The following is a 25,576-nucleotide window of genomic DNA, read 5'->3' as shown; positions in this document are numbered from 1 at the left end:
AATTTCGTGCAAATCTAAAGATATATAGGGACTTTGATGCATCATTTATCTTAAATCGGACGAAAATATATATGAGAGCTATATGTAAATCTGAACCGATTTTCACGAAACTTGGCAGACCTCATTTTAGACTTTATTCATTACGCTCTGCCGATTTTCGTGCAAATCGAAAGATATATAGGGACTTTGGGGCACCATTTACATTAAATCGGACGAAAATATATATGGGAGCTATATCTAAATCTGAACCGATTTTCACGAAACTTAACACACATCATTCTGGACCTCATTCATTACTCTGTGCCTAACTTCGTGCAAATCGGAAAATATATACGGACTTTGGTACACAATTTACCTTAAATCGGACGAAAATATATATGGGAGCTATATTTAAATCTGAACCGATTTTCAGGAAACTTAACACACATCATTCTAGACCGTATTCATTACGCTCTGCCGATTTTCGTGCAAATCGAAAGATATATAGGGACTTTGGTGCGCCATTTACATTAAATCGGACGAAAATATATATGGGAGCTATAATTAAATCTGAACCGATTTTCAGGAAACTTAAAACACATCATTCTAGACCTTATTCATTACGCTGTGCAAAATTTCGTGCAAATCGAAAGATATATAGGGACTTTTAAGCACCATTTATCTCAAATCGGACGAAAATATATATGGGAGATATATCTAAATCGGAACCGATTTTTCCCAATTTCAATAGGGTTCGTCCTTTGGCCAAACAAATGAGCTGTGCCAAATTTCATCCAATTCGGATCATAAATGCGACCTGTACTTTGTTTACAATTTAACATGGACAGACAGACGGTCGGAAGGACAGACGGACATGCATAGATCGACTCAGAAAGTGATTCTATGCCTATTCTCAGAAGGAACCATAGGCCTGTCTCGATTATTTTTTGCCTGTTACAAACATATGCACAAAGACATAATACCCTGTACCACAGTGTGGTGAAGGGTATAAAAATAGGGGTCTTCATTGGCCAGAACCCATCCTACAAATAAAATTTCGTGAAGATTGATCCATAACGGTGACCTTTATCGTGTTTACAAATTATAATGGACAGATAGACGGACGGACACACATGTCTAGATCGACTCAGCAAGTCGCTATATGACGATCGGTATACTTAAAGGTGGGTCTAGGACCAATATCTCGCGGCGTTAAAATCTCTTGGGGCTGCACAAAGCTATAATACCCTGGCCACATAGTTGTGTAGGGTATAGAAATCCACGCCTTTGGTAGACCTCTGAAAAAATATTTTTAAAGAATCCATGCCTTTGGTAGACCTCTGAAAAAAATATTTTTAAAAAATCCACGCCTTAGGGTAGACCTTAGAAAAAAATTTAAAAAAAATCCACGTTTATAAAAATATTTTTTTATTTTATTATAAACAATTAATTTTTGTTAAATATTTATTTGTTGTTAAATTAATAATAAAAAGTATATGGCTTAACTAAAATCTGCCTTTGGCCCCTTACGCTTCCTTCACACCCCATCCATTGTCTCCTCTTCACACACTTTCTATGGCCTTCCCCTGGCAAATGCCGGTTGTGCCTGTTGCTGCTGCCCCGACCCCTGCTGCGATGGCACCGGAATATATTCATTCATATTCAAACTTAGACCACTCAAGTTCTGACGATCTTTCGTCTCCCGATTTGTACGATAATTCTGTTTGTAAGGCTGCAAATTGGCAGCATATGATTGTATACCATAGGTGGGTAGGGGTGGAGATGGCACCTCCACCAATGGGGTGGGTGCTGGTGGTGGCATATTAACCGGCATGGCAGAGAGCATTGTTGTCGGCCGGGCTGCATAATCAAAGGAGTGTTGTGGAGCACTTAGGGCAGGACCATATCCTGCATTCGCAGCACCCAAATATGGACCAATTGGTACCATCAGCTGGAGATATTGTACACCACCATCATTTATGGTTTGCGGCAGGTATTGCATGAGGACCGGCGAAGGACCAGCACCAGCCAATACGGGACCTGCATTCAGATAATCTGGGGGAGCAATGCTGTTACCATTTTGTATGGGTGTAAAATTGGTCTCGACATCGGGTAGCTTATAGGAGGGTTTAAATTGTTCATTGTTGTTGTTGTGATTGCTATTTTGATTAATGATGTCATAATTTGTGGCAAAAACACTCAACGTATTCAAATGGGCATCGGATGGCTTGTGTTGTTGTTGCTGCTGTGCCTGATGCTGTTGTTGTTGTAGATTATTTGTCTTGGCAGTTTTACTGTTGATTTCGGGATTTGAAACTGGTCCAGCAAAGATATGGCAGGGCAATGCCAACAAAAGTAAAAGTAATTGTGGCGTATGGGGTCTCAGGTACATTTTTGTTGTGTTGCGTTGTTTTTGGAGTGGTTTGATGCCTTGGGTATGTTTGTTGTTGTTGTTTTTTCTTTTGTCTGTTAAAAAAAGTGAAAAAAATGAATGGATGAATGAATAAATAAAACGATTAATGAATGAAATCAATTAAGAGCTTAAATTCGACTGGATGGAGGGCCTATTAGCCGCTGGGTTTTGAGTGCCGATGATTTGTTAATTATAAATGTTTTGTAAATTATTTCCAAAAAAATTGTTATGATGTAATTCGATTTTAATAATAATAATTCTCTATTGACCTTGGTGTGTGGAGAAAAACTTTTGAGCCCCATTTACCTTAAATCGGACGAAAATATATGGGAGCTATATCTATATCTGAAACGATTTTCAGGAAACTTAACACACATCATTCTAGACCTAATTCAGTAACCTATGCCAAATTTCGAGCAAATCGAGAGATACATAGGGACCTTTGAGCTCCATTTACCTTAAATCGGACAAAACTATATATGGGAGCTATATATAAATCTGAACCGATTTTTACGAAACTTGGCACACATGATTCTGGACCTAGTTCAGTACTCTGTGCCAAATTTCGGGCAAATCGAAAGATATATAGGGACTTTGGTGCACCATTTACCTTAAATCGTACTCAACTATGTATGGGAGCTATATCTAAATCTGAACCAATTTTCACGATACTTAGCACACATTATTATAGAGTCAATTTAGTACGCTATGCCAAATTTCGTGCAAATCGAAAGATATTTAGGGACTTTGGTGCACCATTTACCTTAAATCGGACGAAAATATATATGGCAGCTATATCTAAATCTGAACCGATTTTCACGAAACTTAACACACATTATTCTAGACTCAATTCAGTATGCTGTGCCAAATTTCGTCCAAATCAAAAGATATATAGGCACTTTTGTGTCCCATTTACCTTAAATCGGACGAAAATATATATAGGAGCCATATCTAAATCTGATCCGATTTTCCCGAAAATCACCACTCATCATTCTAGACTTAATTCAGTACGATTTGCCAAATGTCGTGCAAATCGAAGGATGTATAGGGAATTTGGTACACCATTTACATAAAATCGGACGAAAATATATATATGGGGGCTATATATAAATCTGAACCGGTTTTTCCGAAACTCACCATTCATCATTCTAGGCTTAATTCAGTGCGCTATGCCAAATTTCGTCCAAATCGAAAGATATATAGGAACTTTTGTGCCCCATTTACCTTAAATCGGAAAAAAACTATATATGGGAGCTATATCTGCATCTGAACCGATTTTCTCCAAACTCACAATTCTAGAGTTAATTTAGTACCCTATGCCAAAAAAATCCAAGACTTTTGTTAGAAACTGAAAAATATTTAAAGCCAGTGAAATTCAAGTTTCAGAATTTCAAATCTATCGGTTCATCCACAATTCAATTTGTGCCAAATTTAGGACACAGTAGTACGAATTTCCAAAACTTCCTATTTAACCCAAGTTCCAGGATTCCAATTCTTTCGATTTACCAACAATTCAAATTGTACCAAATTTAGTACACAGTAGTACCAGTGATCCTAATACAAGTTCCAAAACATCCTACATACTCCAAACCTACAACCCCCACAGTGATTTAAATCCAGGTTTCAGGATTCCAACTCTATCGGTTCACCCACAATTCATATTGTACCAAATTTAATACATAGTAGTACCAATTACCAAAACTTCGTACATACCCCAGTCATACACACCAACAGTGATCCTAAATCCAAGTTTCAGGATTCCAATTCTATCGGTTCGTCCACAATTTAAATTGTACCAAATTTAGTATACAGTAGTACCAGTTTCCAAACCTTCCTACATACCCCAATCCTACACCTCTACAGTGATCCTAAATCCAAGATTCAGGATTCCAATTCTATCGGTTCACCCACAATTCAAATTGTACCAAATTTAGTACACAGTAGTACCAGTTTCCAAACCTTCCTACATACCCCAATCCTACACCTCTACAGTGATCCTAAATAAAAATTTCGGATTCCAACTCTATCGCTTTACCCACAATTCAAATTGTACCAAATTTAGTGCACATTAGTACTAATTTCTAAAAATTCCTACATATCCCAATCGTACACCTCAACAGTGATCCTGACTCCAAATTTTATGATTCTAGCTCTATGGGTTCTCCTCAAAATTCAAATTGTACCAAATTTAGTACGGTTTAGTACACATAAGTATTATTTTCTTAAACTGAATCCTGATCCCAATTCCACAACCCCACAGTGATCCTTACTTCAAATTTCAGTGTTCCCGCTCTATCGGTTCACTCAAATCCAAACTGTACCGATTATATTACGATTTAGTACTTTTCGTACACACAAGTAACAAATTTCTAAAACTACATTCCTACACTACAACGGTAATTTTAATTTCAAATTCCAGCTCGATTTGTATCTCCAAATTAAATGTGTACCAAATATAGTACCATATAGTACTTTTCGTACACATGAGTACACGCTTTCAAAACCTTAAATCGTCCTTAAATGGACCCTACTTCTCAACCATAATTCACACTCCAAATTTCAAGTTTTTAGCGCTATCCGTTCAAATGCTACAGAATTGTACCAAATTTAGTACATTTTCGTACTTTTCAGATAGTTATAGTTCGAATTTCCAAAAATTCTTTGGTACATCTATCCTATACTCCATCAGCGAGCACCAATCCAATATTCACTGGCCAAAACCCATCCTACATGCAAAATTTCGTGAAGATTGGTCCATAACTGTGGTCCATGACTCTATCCCAAGGTGTGGATTTTTATACCCTACACAACTATGTTGTCAGGGTATTATAGGAAAAGATTGTAACGCCGCGAAATATTGGTGATAGACCCACCTTTAAGTATACCGATCGTCATATCTCGACTAGCTGAATCGATCTAGACATGTGTGTCCGCCCGTCTGTCCATTACAAATTGTAAACACGATACAGGCCACAGTTATGTACCAATCTTCACGAAATTTTGCATGTAGAATGGGTTCTGGCCAATGAAGACCCCTATTGTTTTTAGTAAAGTTCGGTTAATATTTAGGGGATGAAATGGACCAACACAATATTTTTGTCGTATTTTCTGGTCGCTTGAGAGGCCGCAATTAAGACCCAAACATCGCGATTTTTACATGGAGAAGGGGATCGGGCCAAAGAATAAACATGCCTGTTTTGATAAGGTTAGGTTGAAAAGAGGGTGGACGATACTACCACATGCCCAACATGAGAACGACAAACGCATAAGCCATTTGGGGCCTGTTGTGCACTCTAGAAATGCGGAGAAAGTCATGTCAAGAATTAGTGAAAGTTTATATTAAAAACATTTGGGTTTGATTCCCCTATGAATCTAGGAATTCCGTGTTTTTTTGCGAACTCCTTCAATCTTCTCAATTCACACCCCCTCAGATCGGTTAGTCCATGAAGAGTGTCATTTCCCAAGAATTATCTGCGAAGGCATGTAAATGCTGGGCAATGGCAGAGGAAATGTTCCAGCGTTTCACTGTCTTCCCCACACGCTCTGCACATCCAATCGCATCCAATCTTGAGTAGATGTGCCTTCAGGCTGAGGTGTCCCGTCAGAATACCCGTCAGTCGTCTTATTTCTTTTTTGTTTAGCGTTAGGATTTGCTTAGTTGATAAAGATGTTTTGATAAAGATAGGTCAATATTTAGCGGTTCAAATGGACCCTGACTTTTACCCCTGAAGGACATAGCCCCGAGAAGTGTATCTAAGAGGATTGGTTGACCTTTAAATTGATACCAATTATATTATCGTATGTGTTCGGATGTGGGAGTTACACTTAATTATTTACAGGTGATCAGATAATAATTTTGGGATTAAGTGAAACGAAAACTTAATTTTTTGTTTTTTTTTCGAGTCGATCTATAGATCGGCCACAATTGAAAGCTGAACATCACAACACAGCCCACGGTAAAGGAAATCTTGGAAAGTAATTAGAAGGGCTGTACTGAATATTAGTAATATTTGTTGACTTCTAGTCAGTCAAGAGGGTGCAAATATCGCGAAATATTGCCCAAGCTCAGAATGTAGTACCACACGCTAGAGGTCGGAAATATAGAGCTGATGGCTTAGAAATTTTTCATGCGGATCCAGATATGGTCAAGAACGACGCCTACAATTATCGAGGATGATCAGATAATAATATTGGGATGAAGTGGAATGAAAACTTAATTTTTTGTGTTTTTTTTTTCGAGTCGATCTATAGGCCACAATTGAAAGCCGAACATCACAACACAGCCCAAGGTGAAGGGAATCTTGGAAAGTAATTAGAAGAGCTCTACCGAAAATTAGTAATATTTGTTTGCACCCTCTAGACAGTCAAGAGGGTGCAAATATTGCCCAAGCTCAGAATGTGGTACCACAAAAAGTTAGATTTTAGTGGAAGTTGTGTGGGGCATCATATGGTCGGCCCCGTCCGACTATACTGCTTCGCTCACTGGTTTAAAATTATCATTTCAGGGTTTCAGGTGTATATTTAAAAAAAAATATTTTTCAGGGTTTGTGAATTGAAGTGGATTTGAAAAAAATATATATTTTTCAGAGTCTATCCGTGGGAATGGATTTTTTTAAATTTTTTTCAGGTTTTCAGAGCCTAACCACAGACGTGGATTTTTTAAAATTATTTTTTCAGGGCCTAACCCCAGGCGTGGATTTTTTAAAATTATTTTTTCAGGGCCTAACCCCAGGCGTGGATTTTTTAAAATTATTTTTTCAGGGCCTAACCCCAGGCGTGGATTTTTTAAAATTATTTTTTCAGGGCCTAACCCCAGGCGTGGATTTTTTAAAAGTATTTTTTCAGGGCCTAACCCCAGGCGTGGATTTTTTAAAATTATTTTTTCAGGGCCTAACCCCAGGCGTGGATTTTTTAAAATTATTTTTTCAGGGCCTAACCCCAGGCGTGGATTTTTTAAAATTATTTTTTCAGGGCCTAACCCCTGGCGTGGATTTTTTAAAATTATTTTTTAGGGCCTAACCCCAGGCGTGAATTTTTTAAAATTATTTTTTCAGGGCCTAACCCCAGGCGTGAATTTTTTAAAATTATTTTTTCAGGGCCTAACCCCAGGCGTGGATTTTTTAAAATTATTTTTTCAGGGCCTAACCCCAGGCGTGGATTTTTTAAAATTATTTTTTCAGAGCCTATCCATAGGCTTGAATATTTAATTTAATTTTATTTTTTTTATCACATTTTTGTAAAAATTGTATTAAAACACTTCGACATATTGCCGAGTAGGAGGTCACTATTTTTTGTCCATTGACATATTTTTTTAACTATTTTTTTTTCAATTTTCTTCAAATATTTTCCATAGAACTGTGACACTTTGAATGTTTTTTTTTTCTTTTTTTTTATTATTATTTTTTTTAATTCTGCAGAAATATATTTTTTTATAAATTTTCTTGTCACCTTGTTGTTTTAAATATTTTGCACTTTTAATCCTTGTTGGCCTTGACGGGACAAAGTCGTCACTGGTGGAGACTGCTGCTACTTCGGCTGCTACCCCTTTGACTTACGAATTTTCTTTAACTCTGCCAAGATGTTGACACAAGCTTTTATAAGGCCGAATGGAAGCCGTTCGATCCACTTGTACAAGCGGCAGTCAATTTTTTTGTTCGATGGTCGGAACGGTCTTGCCATAGACTGAGCGCGCCACACTAGCCATGAATTTGTAAATTCATTTTCCTTTAAAAGTAAAACGTGAAGCGTTGCCAACATTTTCTTACCGACAAATGAAATTGAAAGTGTGTTGACTTACAACTTGTTTGAGGAGGGAAATTCGGAGGAGGAGGAGGAGGAACATGATTTTGTTACAATAAAATTTACAAATTAGAGGTCAATGTTACTTGGTGGTTCGGAATTTTTTATTATTTTTTTCTATTATAATTTGTTATTTTTAGCCAAACTTCTAACCGCACTCTTAACCGATTGAAAATGAAAAATCAACTGATTTTTGATTTTCGGCAGACCAGTCCAACCACTTTTTCCCCACCATTTGAAATTGTATCAAAAAAAAAAAATATTTTTGAATAACATAATATTTAGTTTTTCCGGAAAATTCAACAAGTTCAATGCACGTGACTAACAAAACGGGTTTAGCCCGTTTCGAGATTGTTAATAACAAATTGTTTTAATAAACATTTTGACCAGTATTTAAGACAACAAACACGCGTGCGTGAGCGTGTGTGTGTTGGTTTTCATTGTTTGATTTTAATTTTTTCCAAGACAGGCCATCATGTTTTCTTCACAATACCGGCCGTTAGCCAGACAGACAGTCATTCAATTTCCACAGAGTGTGATTACCGTAACAAACTCCCCGCTGGCAGCTGACCACCGAGGAAAAATGTTGCATTCCATTTGTTATAATTTTCCAAAAACAAAAAAAGATTTTCTTGTTAACTATTGTTGTAATTTATTAAATAGTTTCCGCCGCAGCCATCATCGACTGTTGGTACCATTTAAAAAAAATGATGTTTAACTTAGTTATGAAATAATTTTTCTATTTATGTTCGTGGATGTTGCAGGTTTTAATCCATCACATATGGCTAAACAACTGGTGCAGATTATTTCATGAATGGCAGATGAATGTATGTATGAATATGAGTGTGTGTGTTGATTTTTTATGGAAGGATGTTAATACGGAAACGAATCTGAAATTATGATATCATTTTGGTTTCCCCCGCTCCAGGAAGAAGACCAAGGGGTCTTCTAAGGAAAAATGAAAAAAAAACGTTAAATAAAAATATTTTTAGGGTCTATAAAAAGGCGTCGATTTTTTAAAAATATTTTCTCAGGGTCTAACCACATGCGTGGATTTTTTAAACTATTTTTTTCAGGCTCTATCCCTAGGCGTGGATTTTTTAAACTATTTTTTTCAGGCTCTATCCCAAGGCGGTGATTTTTTAAACTATTTTTTCCGACTCTATCCCAAGGCGTGGATTTTTTAAACTATTTTTTCCGACTCTATCCCAAGGCGTGGAATTTTTAAACTATTTTTTCCGACTCTATCCCAAGGCGTGGAATTTTTAAACTATTTTTTCCGACTCTATCCCAAGGCGTGGAATTTTTAAACTATTTTTCTTTCATGCACTATCCCAAGGCGTGAGCTAATATGTGCCGCGAGTTCACCCATAAGAACTATAAAAAATCGGTTGAGGCGTCGAGTTAGTTGCCCACTCTCGGAAAACCCAACCTACTATGAAAAAGCAAAGAAAAAGAAAACCAAACCCCTCTAATGTTGACGACCCCCGCAAACGCATAAAGGACCAACGATCTGCCAATCTGCACTTGGAATGTGCGCACGTTGTACAGAACAGAGGCAGTGTTCGCTTTGGCGGTTATACTCAAGAAGTACAAAACCGATATTATTGCCATACAAGAAACGATAGGGAAAGGGACAGGCGTAAGTAAATTAGACGATTACGCCCAGTATTATAGCTGCCATGAAACGAGACACGAATTTGGCTGCGGATTTATGGTCAACAGGACAATAAAAGACCTCGTCTCCAGATTCACTCCAGTAGATGAGCGAATTGCAATAATCCGCATAAAAGCGAAGTTCTGCTACATACTCAGACCGAAGACAAAGATGAACAGACCAAAGGCATTTTTAAGAGCTCCTAGAAACAGCATATGATTGCTGCCCTGGCCATGGCATTAAAATTCTACTAGGAGATTATAATGCAAAAATATCTTGAAGAGTTTTATGTGAATACCTGCCAATAGGCCTACCTCACAGTGGCTGAGCCACAGGCGGAAAAGCGCCCATCAGCGCACCAGCACCGAAGTACTGTACCAATTGGAGAGCATGCAGAAGGCACACTCTCCCGCGAATGCAAAAAATCGGAAGGGAAAATATCTTTTGCCCCACCTTCGGAAATTCAGCCTTCATGAAGAAACATCCGACAGCGGCAACATCCGACTTCGCGGCAGCTAAAAACATGGTAGTTAGCAGCACCAGATTCAAGCATCTCGATATACACAAGGCCACCTGGATTTCTCCGGATCGTTCGATCGATCCGAGGAGCGAATATCGATTCGGACCTCTACCTTGCAGCAGCCAAGGTTCACACTCGTCCCAAAGTTTGCAGCAAAGGTGCGATCTAACATAACACGGAAACTTGACGTCAAAAAGCTGCAAATTAAACAGGTAGCCGAGGCTCAACTTACCCACCTGCTTGAACAAAACACTTCTTGTCCCGATAATAGTATAGAAGTACAATGGCAAAGAATTGCCCACTCCCTACAAACTGCAGCAAAAGCAAAATTTAGGTACCAAAAACCACCACCAAGAAACACATGGTACGATCAGGAGTGTCGTAATGCTACTGATGTGATAAACGTAACGTATAGGGCAATCCTGCGGACAGTAGCAACACGCAGTGCGTTGGAGAATTTTCGGGAAAAGATGAGAGAGAAGAAACGTATTTTCAGAAAAAAGAACAAGAAACACGTGAACGTAAGCAAATCGAGATGTACTGGAGTCAGAATGAAGTCCGAAAATTCTACCAACGGGTGAAACACCAAACAGAAGGCTTTGGTGCAGGCACATCCTACTGTAGAGATGAAGAAGGAAACCTGGTGACAGATAGAGATAGCGTGTTGAGGATCTGGAAGGAGAATTTTGAAAAGCTTGTGGTATCAAATAGTGGCGGTGAAGAAGATACCCCAGAACCAATAAGGGTTGATGGTATAGAATGTATACTACCTAGTCAAGAACAATAAAGCAGCAGGTACCGATGAGTTACAAGCCGAACTATTCAAGACTGGTGGTTAGATGCTGGTAAGGACCATTCACCAGCTGATTAGTACAATTTGGCTAGAGGAATGCATGCCCAATGATTGGAACCTCAGCATCCTGTGTCCCGTGCACAAAAAAGGAGACAAGACGATATTTGTCATCTATAGAGGAATAAGTCTCCTTCCCATCGCATATAAAGTGCTATCCAGTGTGATGTGCGCACGATGAAGCCAATGGTCAATGACATTATTGGACCATACCAATGCGGCTTCAGACCTGGCAAATCCACCATTGACCAGATGTTCACTCTGCGCCAAATCCTGGAAAAGACCCACGAAAAACACATCGACACATACCACCTATTCGTCGATTATAAAGCCGCAGTCGACTATAAAGCCTATCCCTTCAAAGGTTATTAAAGCCATGTCTACGTTCGGCATTCCTGCAAAATTAATACGGCTATGCAGGATAACTTTGAGTGGCACATGGTCAGCAGTTAAAGTAGGAAAAGACCTATCGGAGCCCTTCAACACCGAACGAGGATTCAGACAAGGTGACAGATCACACGACAAGATATTTTTAACATCCTGCTGTAAAAGGTCATACCAGACGCAAAAGTGAACGGAAATGGCACTCTGTACACAAAACAACACATGTTACTCGCTTACGCCGATGACATCGATATAATGGGTCGAACATTGCGAGCGGTAACAGCTACCTTTGAACAAATTGAGAAGGAGTCTGCCAAAGTGGGTCTGGCAGTAAACGGCGAGAAAACCAGTAGTCCAGTAGACTCGGGCCAACTGTGAGACTTGATATCTACAGCTTCGAGGTAGTTAAAGATTTTATATACCTTGGTACCGCCATAAATAAAACGAATGACATCAGTTTTGAAATTCGGAGAACGATTGTGATGGCCGAAAGATTCTACTATGGTCTAAGTAAGCAGTTTAGAAACAAAGCCACCTTTCGCCAGACCAAAGTCACACTTCACAAGACGCTGATTTTGCTGTTATATGGATTTTACTTGCGCAAACAGATTTGTTCTTGGGGTGTTTGAAAGAAAAAATATTAATTGTTGAATATAAAAAAACCAGTTATTCTCGGACATCGGCATTGTTAGACGTATTATGCTGCAGCTACTACGTTGGCTAGGTCATGTTGTGAGAATGGATGAAGATACCCCAACCGAAAAGGCATGTAAAAGTGAAATAATCTTTATTTTAATAATTATGGCCGTTACTGACATTGTTTTTCATTTTAACGCCTAAAAGTATGCTAAGGTATTTTCACGTCACTACAGTGTTTACGTTGCAAAGAAGGGTAATAAATGGCTATATTATTTTTATTATTTACTGATTTTATTTAATTTTTAATAGAAAATTGAATTGATACCAATCTAACTAAGTGACCTGTCACTTTGGGGAGAGTGACTCAACACGATTTTATATGTTTTATTATTTAAATAAATCATAAAAAAAATTAAATAAAAAAAATACTATTTAATTTTTGCCTGGTATTTCATCAGTCTTTAATGAACAATGAATCGCTTAACACTGATTAAGGGTTGCAATGCTTTGGTATAGTTCCGAGAAACTAGGTTCCAATCTTTAAATCGTTTCTAATTTCTAAATAAATTAGATTCAGACTTCATATGGGAAAATTTTTATAAATTATTTTGGTGGGAGAATATACATATATATATTTTTTGTAAATCAATCCATTGACTTAATTACAATATAAATTTAAAATAAATTACTGTTAAATATTTTCAATAATTTATTCAAAATTATTGCCATATAGAAAAAAACAATTAACTAATTATTGTTTGGGGACAAAGTGTAACAAAACAAAAGACTTAGGCAACAAACGTTGCTGTGATTTGTGGAAATTGTTGCAAAAACCCAAAAATGAGGGGCCAAAGGCAGACACATTGGCAGATACACACAAAAATTTATATTTAAATATGTGTGAATGTATGTATGCATGTACAGATATGTTTGAACACATGTTAGTGTTTATTGTGACCATAATGACAAATGATGTATGGATGACTGAGATGTCAATCGCTGCCAAGTGTTTGGCCAGCTAATTTAGAGAGAAATGACACACAACATCACTCAACGTCACACAAACACACACACACATAAGAAGTGATAAACACATAAAGCTACCGAATAAATGTTTGTTTGAAATGTGCGACAGTAAAGAAAGACAACAACAACAAATACCAAAACAATTTGCAAATAACGATAAGTTTTTTTAATGTGAAATTAAAAACCCGAAATTAACTAACAATTTCGCTAAATATTTAATGGGAAAGGGAAAACCACCAATTGTTAAATAATTTATTTTGGGTTTTTATGGTTGAATTGTGCGTGTGTGTGTGTGTGACCTGGAACAGGAGCATAAACAGAAATATGTAAGACAGTGGGATGGGATAAGTTAGGTAATGGAGTAAAATGCAAGAGAGAGAGTGTAAAGGCCCTCTTGTAATTGAATGTATGACTAATGTTTGATTAGAGAAGGGTAGAGGTTTGCTAAATACTCTAATAACAGTGGGCATCAGCAATTTATTTAGAGTGGAGGATAATTTTTCTAAATTAATATGGATTTTTTAAAATATTTTTTTTTTTTTTGAAGTCTAACCACAGTCATGGATTTTTTTTTTAAATTTTATGTTCAGGGTGAACTGTATTATTTTAAATATTATTTAGGGTCAACCCATAGGCCTTGCTTATTTATATTTTTTCATGGTCTATTCTCAGTCGTGTTTTTTTAATATTTTTTTGGGGTCTATCCTCTAACATGGATTTGTATACCCTCCACCATAGTATGGAGGGTATATTAATTTTGTCATTCCGTTTATAATTCATCGAAATATTCATTTCCGACCCTATAAAGTATATATATTCTGGATCAGGGTAAAATTCTAAGACGATCTAGCCATGTCCGACCGTATGTGGTAATCACGTCATCTTCTGAAGTAATTGAGATAGGGTGCTGAAATTTTGCATAGGTTTGTCTTTTGTCTGCAGGCAGGTCAATTTCGAAGATGGGATATATCGGTCCACGTTTAGGTATAGCTCCCATATAACAGTACCCCCCAATTTTCGGTATTTTGGCAATCTTGAGCGCGTTTTTCAACCGAATACGCTGAATTTTGATACATTGGGCTCTTATTAGGTACTAAATGTCTCCACAAAAAATTATGAATATAGGCCCATCTTTTCTGGTAGCCCCCATACATAACGGTACATCTTAATTTTCAGTATTTTTCGGGGTTTTAAGCGTGTTTTTCAACCGAATTCGTTGAAATTCGGTACATAGAGTTCCTATCGGGTACTTAATGTCTCCACAAAAAATTATGAATGTAGGGCCAGTTTTTTTGGTAGCCCCCATATATAACGGTACCTCCTAATTTTCAGTATTTTGTGGGGTTTTAAGCGTGTTTTTAAACCTTATTCCCTGAAATTTGGTGCAATGGGTTCTTATGGGTTCTGGGTACAAAATTTATACACTAAAAATTATAAATATAGTTCAATTTTTTTCGGGTAGCCCCCATATAAGGGTACACCCCAATTTTCAGTATTTTGGGGTTCTTGAGTGCGTTTTTCAACCGAATTCGCTGAAATTTGGTACATTGGGTTCTTTTTGGGTACCAAATGTCTCCACTACAAATTATATATATATCGATCCACATTTTCTGGTAGCTCCCATATTTGGAGGATACCGTTACCCACCAAATTTACGGTATATTGGAGGGTTTAAGCGCATTTTAAACCGCATTCGCTGAAATTTGGTACAATGGGTTATTTTGGGGTACCAAATTTTTTCACTTAAAAATTATAAATATTGGACCTTTTTTTTGGGTAGCCCCCATAAAGACACCCTCAATTTTCGGTATTTTGGGGGTTCTTGAGGGCATTTTTCAACCGAATTCGCTGTAATTTGTTATTTTGTAGTCACATAGGGTAACAAATCTTCCTATCAAAAATTATTAATATTCGCCCCCTTTTATATTAAAATAGTTTGCTGATTAGTTCCGTGTGTTGGGGTTGTCCCCACATAGGCATATTCTACCATAGTTTAGGGGATAGTCGTTACTCGAAAATGTCAGTTTTACCCTACAAATTATGGAATTCTAAGACAATTTAGCCATCGGTTCCGCTTTCTAAGGAAATAGTGATAAAAAAAATTTGAATCTGACGATAATGAAATATATCGGCCAGCATTTAAACATCTCCCCTATATAATTATACCACCTGAAAGAAAGAATTGAGACAAAAACAAAAATATTGGGTTCAAAATTGACATATGTCGGTCATTAATTAGGCATAGCCCTCATATAACTATAACCCCAAATATTCGCTAATTCCTACACTATGTAATCTAAAGTGCAGAAGTTTGAGGATTATATATTCTACCATGCGGTATTAGTATAAGTCCACGGTTTGGGGGTTTCATTAAAAATAGCTGAAATTTGTATTTGGTATAGGTTCACTTTTTAGTATGTTCCTTATATTTTCATTTCAAGTATCTGTCACTATGGTGGAGGGTATCCAAAGTTCGGTCCGGCCGAACTTAACGCTTTTTCACTTGTTTATATTATCGTTCTCCAAAAGAACATTAGCTAATCGCTGCTAATTATGTAGACCCCCAATTATGTAGTCTCACCAAAGCTAGGGTTCATTTACATTTGTTTACGAATGCCAAGATCAAAACAAAACCACAAAGAACCCAAGAGGCTATTCAACTTTAACATAATAATAGCAGCAGCAGATTTTATAAAACACGAACACACAAATTCTTGTTATGAATGAGTCAGTCGGTCGTTTGGCTTTCCGGTCAGAGGTAATTTTTGTGTTGTCGTGGTTATTGTTAATTAAATAACAGCCAAATTAAATAATAATTATAACAATTATTAAGGTAATCTGAGCTGAGAGGGTGAACATTACCACCTTTTGAAAAAAAAACAAGTTAAATAAGAAATAATTAATTAATAATCACTTTTTATTAAAAAAAAAAAAAATTATGAGGATTTTTTTAAATATTTTTAAAGTATCCAATATAGGCCCGATTTAAAACAAAATTTTTCAGGGATTTTTAAATATATGTTTAAGGGTCTTTACTCAGACGTAGATTTTTTAAAAATATTTTTAAGGTCTACCCATAGGCGTGGTTTAAAAAAAAAATAAGGTCTACCTATAGGCGTGGATTTAAAAAAAAAATCTAAGGTCTACCAAGAGGCGTGGATTTAAAAAAAAATTCTAAGGTCTACCTATAGGCGTGGATTTAAAAAAAAATTCTAAGGTCTACCTATAGGCGTGGATTTAAAAAAAAAATTCTAAGGTCTACCTATAGGCGTGGATTTAAAAAAAATCTAAGGTCTACCTATAGGCGTGGATTTAAAAAAAAAATTCTAAGGTTTACCTATAGGCGTGGATTTAAAAAAAAAAATTCTAAGGTCTACCTAAAGGCGTGGATTTTAAAAAAATCTAAGGTCAACCTATAGGCGTGGATTTTAAAAAAAATCTAAGTTCTACCTATAGGCGTGGATTTAAAAAAAATATTTTTCAGGGTCTTCAAATTGGGGTGTCTTTTAAAAATATTGATTCAGGCTCCATACCAAGGCATGGATTTAAAAACTCCCTTCAAACTCCATCCCAAGGTGTAGATTTTTTAAAAATATTTTTTTTCAAGATCCCTGTATTTTTTGGAAATATTTTTTTCAGGGTCTATTCCCAGGCTTGATTTTTTTTTAAATAAATAAATATTACCATATACCAATAAAAACAATGGCCAAAACAACATTAAAAACTGTCACCATTGTGTAGGAGAAATACTGCCGTTACTTAGCTGTCATCATCCTCGTCGTCATCATCCTCATCATCATCGTCATAAAATCTCTGACCAAATATCAATGATGCGTTGTAAAAACTATTCAAGCATTATACATGCAATTCGCACACAAACACACACACACATTCAGACATACTTACTGGTAATAGCGGCCATGACTTTGCCACATCAAAAGTGTTAAATAATAGAAAATAATAAAAAAAGTAATAGTTTCATGTTGTTATGGTTGTTGTGGCAGTGTTTTCTTACTCTTAAATACTTCATGTTACTCCCATATTTGTGGTTGTAGCAAAAAATATAGACCCTAACCGCTTAGCCGCAAAGATGTGAAACAAAAAGTCTTAAAACAAATAAAACAAAGAAATATTATAATGCAGTTTTGTAACCGCCAGCCGCCATGGCTGTCTTCTTGGGTGGATGTGGTAGTAGTGGTGGTCTTGTGAATTAGAGAAAAACTGGGTGATATATTAAATTAGTTAAAATTAATTGATAATTTTTTTATTATGCAAATAAATTATTTTTTATAGTTGGGGAGATGAGGACATTATTAATTATTTTTTAATTTGAATTTAAGTTAAGAGCATATTTACAACACCCATATTGATGTATACTCTCTTGCTTCTCACTTCAGCAAAAAAGACTTAAGACACATACTTCATTGTGTGATATTTTATAGCGAACGGCATCACAATTATTACGGTATTTGGCTGTTTTGATATCTCACCCTCTCTCTCTCTCTCTCCAATTAGAACTGCAAAGGACTTAGACTTAAGACCCAAACTTTATTCTTAGTTTGCAATGGAGAATTATGGGCTTCAATTGAAATATTTTTCAGGGTATCTAAATAGGTGTGTATATTTCAAAAAAATATTTTTTAGAGCCTTATAACAGGTGTGAATTTAAAAAAAATCAAGGCTCAAAAAATAAGCGTTGATTATGTAAAAATATTTTTTAATAAATATTTTTTTAAATATTTTTCAGGCTCTTACAATAGGCGTAGATTTGTTAAAAATGTTTTTTTATGCTCTAATTTTTTTTATTAAATAATAAGTTTTATACCCTTCACCACACTGTGGTACAGGGTATTATGTCTTTGCGCATATGTTTGTAAAAGGCAAAAGGAAACGAGATAGGCCCATGGTTCCTTTTGAGAATATGCATAGAATCACTTTCTGAGGCGATTAATGCAAGTCCGTCCGTCCGCCCGTCTGGTTTTCTGTCCGTCCGTCCGTCTGTTGATGTTAAATTGTAAACAAAGTGCAGGTCGAATTTGGCACAGCTCACTTATTTGGCCCAAGGACAAACCCTATTGAAATTGGGAAAAATTGGTTCAGATTCAGATATAGCTCCCATATATATTTTCGTCCGATTTAAGGTAAATTGTGCACCAAAGTACCTCTATATATCGATTTTCACGAAATTTGGCATAGCGTAGTGAATTGAGACTAGAATGATGTGTGTTAAGTTTTCTGAAAATCGCTTCAGATTTATAGCTTCCATATATATTTTTGTCCGATTTACGGTAAATGGTCCACCTACATATCTGGTCCACCTACATGAATTAGGTCTAGAATGGTATGTGGTAAATTTCCAGAAAATCGGCTCAGATTTAGATATAGCTCCCATGTATATTTCTGTCCGATTTACGGTAAATGGTCTACCTACATATCTTTCGATTTTCACGAAATTTGCCATAACGTACTGAATTATGTCTAGAACGATGTGTGTTAAATTTCCAGAAATCGGTTCAGATTTAGATATAGCTCCCATATATATTTTTGTCCGATTTAAGATAAACGATACACCTACATATATTTCGATTTTCACGAAATTCGGTTCATATTTGGATATAGCTCCCATATACATTTTCGTCCGATTTTAGGTAAATGGTGCACCAAACTCCTAATGTTCGTCCGATTAACACGAAATTTTGCACTACGTATGAAATTAACACTTGGATGACGTTATTGGGTTTTGTTGAAATTGGTGCAGATGCAGCCATATTCCATATTTTTAACACTGCGGCTCGCCGAATAGGGTGTATCAATTTTGCTATAAATCGTTTACCATAAATTTGTCCCATGGTACGCAGACGACTCTATATCTGCCCGAATGAAATTAAATTTAGCATAGATTGCGGAAAGGCATGAGCATGTTCCTTCGCACATTGATATGCAATCGTTAGGATACTTATGTACAATATACCTAAAGTGGTGAAGGGTGACATATAGTCGGCTCAGTCCGACTTTACTACTTTCTATACTGGTTTAAAAATATTTTTTTTATTAAATAATCATTTTTTATCTTTTTTTCTCATTATTTAAAATTTGATTTTATTAATTAATTATTCTACTTATAGTAATATTTTATCCATGTAACATAGTTTACACATTTCTAAACTACCCACTTCAAAGAAAAAAAAAATAATAGCGAAAAAACACAAAAAATTTCTCCAGCACTTTTACTCCGATTACAGTTTTCTATTTCAGCTGAGGGCTTAGCAGGCGCCGAAGAAGAAGAAGAAGACAATGTTCACTGACATTCACTTTCTGTCATTGGTTAGCTAATAAAGATCTTCGGTAAGGCTTGTTTGCATTTGGCATATGGCTGGCCGTTTAGTTAGCACACACAAACACATTACAAAGATGAGAGTTTGTTTTACTTTTAATCACATGTGACGTCATAGCTAATAACATGAGAGCATGGGAGTGTCTGTGTGTGTGTGCGTGCGTGCGTTAATCTGATATGTCATAAGGTTTGATAGAAATGCAATTGTTTTTTATTTCTTTTTAATTGTCAAATCACATCACATAATGGCTATTAAATATAAAACAAAAGAAACAGAATACATTTACTATGTGGGGGTATTTAATTATAATGTGTGAGAGAGTGAGGGGGAGGGAGGGGAAGAGAGCGAGGCAGTCTGAGATTTATATTGTCCATTTGATGCGGTAAAGAAACAGTTATGAAATGTTCTACAGAAAGAAATACACACGGCTTCAATTAATGTTATAGAGATAGAGAGAATGAGAAAGAGAGAGGAGGAGTGTGTGAGGGTGAGAGAATGAGTGAGAGCTTAGTAGTTACCATATGAAATGCTAAAGGTAAACAGTTATGAAGTTTTGATACAGCATGAATCACATGCTTCTTTAATTGAATTTATGGAGAGTGTAGGAAAGAGAGAGAGAGATGAGAAAGGGTGGGAGAGAGTGAGCATGTTCACATGAATTTGGGAAGGAAACACTTATAAAATTTTGTTACAGAAAGAACGTAGTTTGACTTCAAATAAATGTGGAGAGAGGAAGAGCAAATGAGAACGAGAGACTTGCTAAAGACTTAGGACACGAACATGCACATTTCACCAATGAAAAGGAGAGAGAGAGAGAGGAGAATATAACATGACATGCTATTATTATCAGCAAACCAAAGACTTAAGACACGAACTTTGAACTAGAATCAAAAATAATATGAAACAAAAGACTTAGGACACAAACACGCATATTTCATGAAAGGAGAGAGGGAGACATAATTGGGATGATATTTTAATGGGCAAATGAAAGACTTAAGACATAAACTGTGATTTGGAAACAAAAACAATATCAAACAAAAGACTTATGACACGAACACAGATATGTCAATAATGCAGAGGGAGAGAAACGTAATTGAGACGATATTTTAATGGGAAGAGAAGAGACTTAAATCACAAACTTGAATGAAAAGAATGTCAAACAAAAGACTTAGAACCAAAGAGAGAGAGAGAGAGATTGAGACAGAATCATAATTGAACTGTTTTTATAACCATTAAACAAAAGACTTAAGGCACGAACTCTAAACTTGCACTAATTTTTGTACACAAAAGACTTAGAACACAAACTTTGAACACATTTTGCTAATGCAAAGGGAGACTTAATTGGAATGATATTTTAATGGGGAGAGAAAAGACTTAAACCTCAAACTTGAATGAAAAATGTCAAACAAAAGACTTAGGACCCAAACAGGCACATTTCACCAAAAAGAGAGAGATGGGGAGAAAATCATAATGAACTGTTTTTATAACTATCCAACAAAAGACTTAAGACACGAACTCTGAACTTGAATTAATATCTACAAATAAAAGACTTAAGGGACAAACTTTGAATTTGAATGAAATTTGCTAAACAAAAGACTTAAGACACGAACTCTGAACTTGAACCAAAGACAATATCAAACAATAGACTTAAGACACACACACATTTCACCAAGAACATTAAAATTTAAATTAAAAATGTCAAACAAAAGACTTAGGACACAAACACGCACCCTTCATCAAAGACAGAGAGAGAGAGAGAGAAAGACACTAATAATTGAACTAATTTTAAAATATCGAACTTAAGACACGAACTCTGAACTTCAGTGAAAAAATGTCAAATAGAAGACTTAGGGCACAAACACGCACATTGCACTAATAGACTTCAGACACAAACTTTTTGACTTAAATTATTACCTAAAGAAAAGACTTAAGACACAAACTTTTAACTTTAATTAATTCCACTAAACAAAAGACCTAAGACTTGAAATTGAATGGAATGCGTTTGACAAAAGACTAAAGACACGAACTCTGAACTTGATGTGTTAAACAAAAGAGTTAAGACACAAACTTTGAACTTGATTTGATTACAGCAAACAAAAGACTTAAGACTCAAACGTTGCACTTGAATTGCTATCTAAACAAAAGACTTAAGACACGCACACATGAAAGAGAAATTTCAATAGACAAGAAAAACAGACTTAAGCAATAATCGTAATGTGAAATTAAAGTGACAATTATCAAAACAAAAGACTTAAGACACAAACACGAAAAAGGGAAAAAGTAGCCATATGAGTCAATTTTTTTTTTGGGGTTTTGGTTTGTTTTTTTTTTTTTTTTTTTTTTTTTTGAATGACAAATTAAAATACAAATTCCAAAGAAAGAAATTGTAACAGGTGAAAGATTTTTTTCTTTGATGTTGATTTTGATTTCTTTTTTTGGAAAATTATTTTATTTTAATATTCCATGTAACAACACAAAACAATGAGATCATTTACATTTTGTTATGTGGATTTCCCTTTCAATTTAATTGAGACATTAAATATTTCCAGCACGTTTGTTCATGCTTTGCCCAATAAACCAATTTCAATTTGCATGTTCGCAAGTGGCAAGTCATAAATAAATATTCTTGGCAACTGATTTAAACATTTTTGGTGATGTCTCTCTCTCTCTCTATGGGGATAGTTTGCCAAAATGCCATTTGCGGAATTTAATCTAAGTCATCAATCAATCAATTGGAAACCATAAAATGTTGGAAAGTTTTTCTTCTTGTTATGGTCACACTCTCTGCTTCTTCTTCTGTGCCAATGTGTGAGATGAATTATAAATTGGAAAAAAATAAAACAAATGAGGGTGTTTTGGGGGTATTTACAATTTATTCACTTAAATTATAATACAATTTTCGTGTGTTTGAGTGTGTATGTGTGTGAGTTCATAAAAAATAAATTAAATTAAATGCAGCACTTAAATATGAGAGAATAGACAATGAGTGATTGAAGTGATTTTTCTAATGGCCATATGAACTACCACTGGGTGGTAAATAATTAGCATTGGGTGTGGCAGAGCTATCATGGGGTGGCAAATAATTGGCCTCAGGCTGTTGATGATTGCCCAAACCCGCATCGGATTGATAGCTGGTGTCATGATATTCCAAGGTGGCTCCAGAGGGTATGGGATAGTCGTAACCTGAGGCCTCACTGGCTGAGCCACCACTGGAGGGTGGTAAATATTGTTGATTGGGTGATTCAACGCCAGCTCCAGCTCCTGATGATGATGATGAGGAGCCTTCAAATTTCGTACCCAAAAAGGTGGAGGGTTTGAATGGTACCTTACTATAGCTGGGGGTCTTGAAGCCGGAACCAATAAAATTTGTGTGCAAAACATTGGGTTTATTGGAGGTAAATGAGAAATGACCTAGACCCTTGTGACCGGCAGCATAAACTGGTGCCTCATCGCCAGAATCTTGATATTGGGGTGTATAGGTGGCACTTACCGCCGAAATGGGTAGACCATAACTATTGGAGGGTATGACGGGTGGTAAATATGTGGCAGCAGGGGCTTCATATTGATAACCCGAATCTGAAGATTGAGTGGCAACTCCTGAATTTTGATTTGTAGTGCTAACAATGTAATGATGTTCCTGATTGCCATTGTGAACATGATCGGAGTGATGGACCTCGGAATGGCCGCCAGAGGAGTAGCCTCCTTGTGCAGAGAAACCGGAGCCACCGAAACCTGAAATGGCATGGCCAGCTCCCGAAGAGGATGAAAATCCGCCATGGCCTGAGGAAACGGCATGACCAATTCCGGAAGATGAAAAGCCACCATGTCCGGAAGAAATGCCATGACCCACTCCCGATGAACCACCAAATCCACCATGACCTCCTCCCAAAGTGGGCAATGATCCACTAATACCCTTGGAATAGTGATAACCTCCTGCCAAGCCGGAACCTGCACCAATATGGCCAGCACTCAAAGAATAACTGGGTACGGCGGTAATCACTTTGGGTCCCGAAGAAAAGCCATGGGCATAACCATGTCCCGCACCAAAGGAGGATGAGGAGGAAGCTCCATGTCCGACACCATGACCCCCAATGACATATGAGGGACCACTTGATTTGATGGCATGACCAAAACCAGAACCATGACCTCCCAAACTGCTAGTGTACGAAGGTCCTGAGGCATAACTGCCGGGATAGCTGCCATGGCTGACACCCACAAATTTCAGACCTCCACCCAGGCTGGAATGATGACGATGATGATGACCACCACCTAGAGAAGATGAACCACTATACGAGTCATAGCTGCTGGCTACTCCTGGACTTGGTGGCAAATATTTATACGAAGGTCCATGATAGCTGCCATGATTGCCCACCAAAAATGAGGCATCTCTTTTGGGTTTTGCATCACTGCTCTTATCCGAGGCCTGGTCCACAGATTTCTTTTCCAATTTATCACTGATGTCGGCGCGGACCACAGTGGCCACCAGCCAGAAAATTAAAACGGCACTCTAAGAAGAGAAAAAATAAAAAAAAAATAATTAAAATTTTTTCAGATTTTTTTCAGCTCAAAAATTCTGCCGAACTATAAAAATTATTTCGAATTTTTTCCGAACTTTTTTTCTTCACAAAAATTCCGGCGACTTACAAATCTCCTCATTGTATCCTTGGCAAAAAATTAAATAATCCTTCCTTCGCTCTAAATCAAATGCAACCCACAGCGGTAATCCACAAGTGCTTGGTTGCAGAGTCGTCAGATTTATGTTTCTACTCTGCATGGCCGGATTGGCTTTTATAGCAAACCGAAAAAACGAAAATAAAAATTCGAAACCCTACTCAGTTTCTCAGATAGACATTGGCTTCGCTTTATGCTCTCTTTTGCATGGCAATATCTTTGACTAGTCTGCCATGCCATCTCGTCTGTTGTTCACTGTTATGGTCGTCTAATCTTTACGACCTCTCTGTCTCTTTGGCGCGTGTCAGTCACCACATTAAAGCTCATTAACTCTCTTGTGGCAGCCGCTTGGTTGGCTCGAATGAAAATTAAAACAAATTGTAAACAATTTTGGATTTTGATTTGCCTTGTTACAATATTAACAAGCCAAGCAACAAGAAAAACAACAACAAAAACAACAACTATGTTATGTGGACATCTTCAATACCGCTTCGTTTCCACTTTGGTTCCTTATTGTCGTCTCGGCGGAAATCTTAATTTTTTTTTGCAGAAGAAAAAATTAAAATAAATTAAGCTGTCTCTAAGGAGGCCAATGGCTAATGAATTCGTCAATAATATGGCTGGCTACTGGGGTGGATTACAGTGGCTCAAGTAATTTTTTGATAAACAAATTACAATTTTTATGGACAAACCCCAGCTAAAATGCTGATAAAAAAATAAAATAAATTAAGATGCCTCTAAGGAGGCCAATCAACAATATCGCAGGCTTCTGGGGTGGGTTACAGTGGCTCAAGTTAAATTTTTTAAATAAAAAAACAAAAAACTGTCAAAACCCCGATAACAAAAAAATAAAATAAAAAATAAGCTGTCTCTAAGGAGGCCAATGGCTAATGAATTCGTCAATAATATGTCTGTTTTCTGGGATGGATTACAGTGGCTCAAATTCACAATTTTTTATTTAAAAAAATAGATTTTTTTTCATGGGCGAAACCAGCCAAAATCCTGATAGGAAAAAAATAAAATAAATTAAAATGCCTCTATGCAGGCCATTGGATAATGAATTACAGTGGCTCAAGTATATATTTTTTTAATCAATAAAAAAAATATTTTTTTTCAGGGACTAACCCAGGCAATTTTTTTCCAAGCCAATTGCTACTCAATGCGTCAATAATACGGCTGGCTTCTGTTGTGGATTACAGTGGCTCAAATCTATATTTTTTTAAACAAAAAAAAAATTTTGTTTTTTTTTCACAGAGAAACCCCAGCCAAAATACTGATAAGAAAAAAAAATAATTATGCTCTC

General features: G+C 36.4%; 2 protein-coding genes across 2 annotated transcripts; both read right to left on the bottom strand.

Moving 5' to 3' along the window:
- Window positions 1–1,552: 1,552 nt before the first annotated feature.
- Window positions 1,553–10,373, bottom strand: LOC133325340 (uncharacterized). The gene is made up of 2 exons (XM_061534126.1): window positions 10,302–10,373; window positions 1,553–2,224 (listed from the first exon to the last, which is right to left on the bottom strand). The coding sequence occupies exons 1-2, from the start codon at window positions 10,371–10,373 to the stop codon at window positions 1,553–1,555; spliced, it is 744 nt and encodes a 247-aa protein (XP_061390110.1).
- Window positions 10,374–22,606: 12,233 nt separating this feature from the next.
- LOC133325339 (hornerin) lies at window positions 22,607–24,258 on the bottom strand. The gene is made up of 2 exons (XM_061534124.1): window positions 24,247–24,258; window positions 22,607–24,109 (listed from the first exon to the last, which is right to left on the bottom strand). The coding sequence occupies exons 1-2, from the start codon at window positions 24,256–24,258 to the stop codon at window positions 22,607–22,609; spliced, it is 1,515 nt and encodes a 504-aa protein (XP_061390108.1).
- Window positions 24,259–25,576: the final 1,318 nt, after the last annotated feature.

Source organism: Musca vetustissima, unplaced genomic scaffold (genome assembly GCF_032173495.1).
Source record: "Musca vetustissima isolate MV318-11 ecotype Yass unplaced genomic scaffold, APGP_CSIRO_Mvet_v1 utg2975, whole genome shotgun sequence".
NCBI lineage: Eukaryota > Metazoa > Arthropoda > Insecta > Diptera > Muscidae > Musca > Musca vetustissima.
The sequence above is the reverse complement of the archived record's forward strand: the minus strand, read 5'-3'. Positions and strand labels throughout refer to the sequence as shown.

Coding starts and splice junctions, on each gene's coding strand:
- LOC133325340 (XM_061534126.1), bottom strand. CDS start 10,373: ATGTTTTTAGCTGCCGCGAAGTCGGATGTTGCCGCTGTCGGATGTTTC. Junction 2,225..10,301: donor TGAAGGCTGAATTTCCGAAG/GTGGGGCAAAAG, acceptor CATCAGGCACAG/CAGCAACAACAACACAAGCC.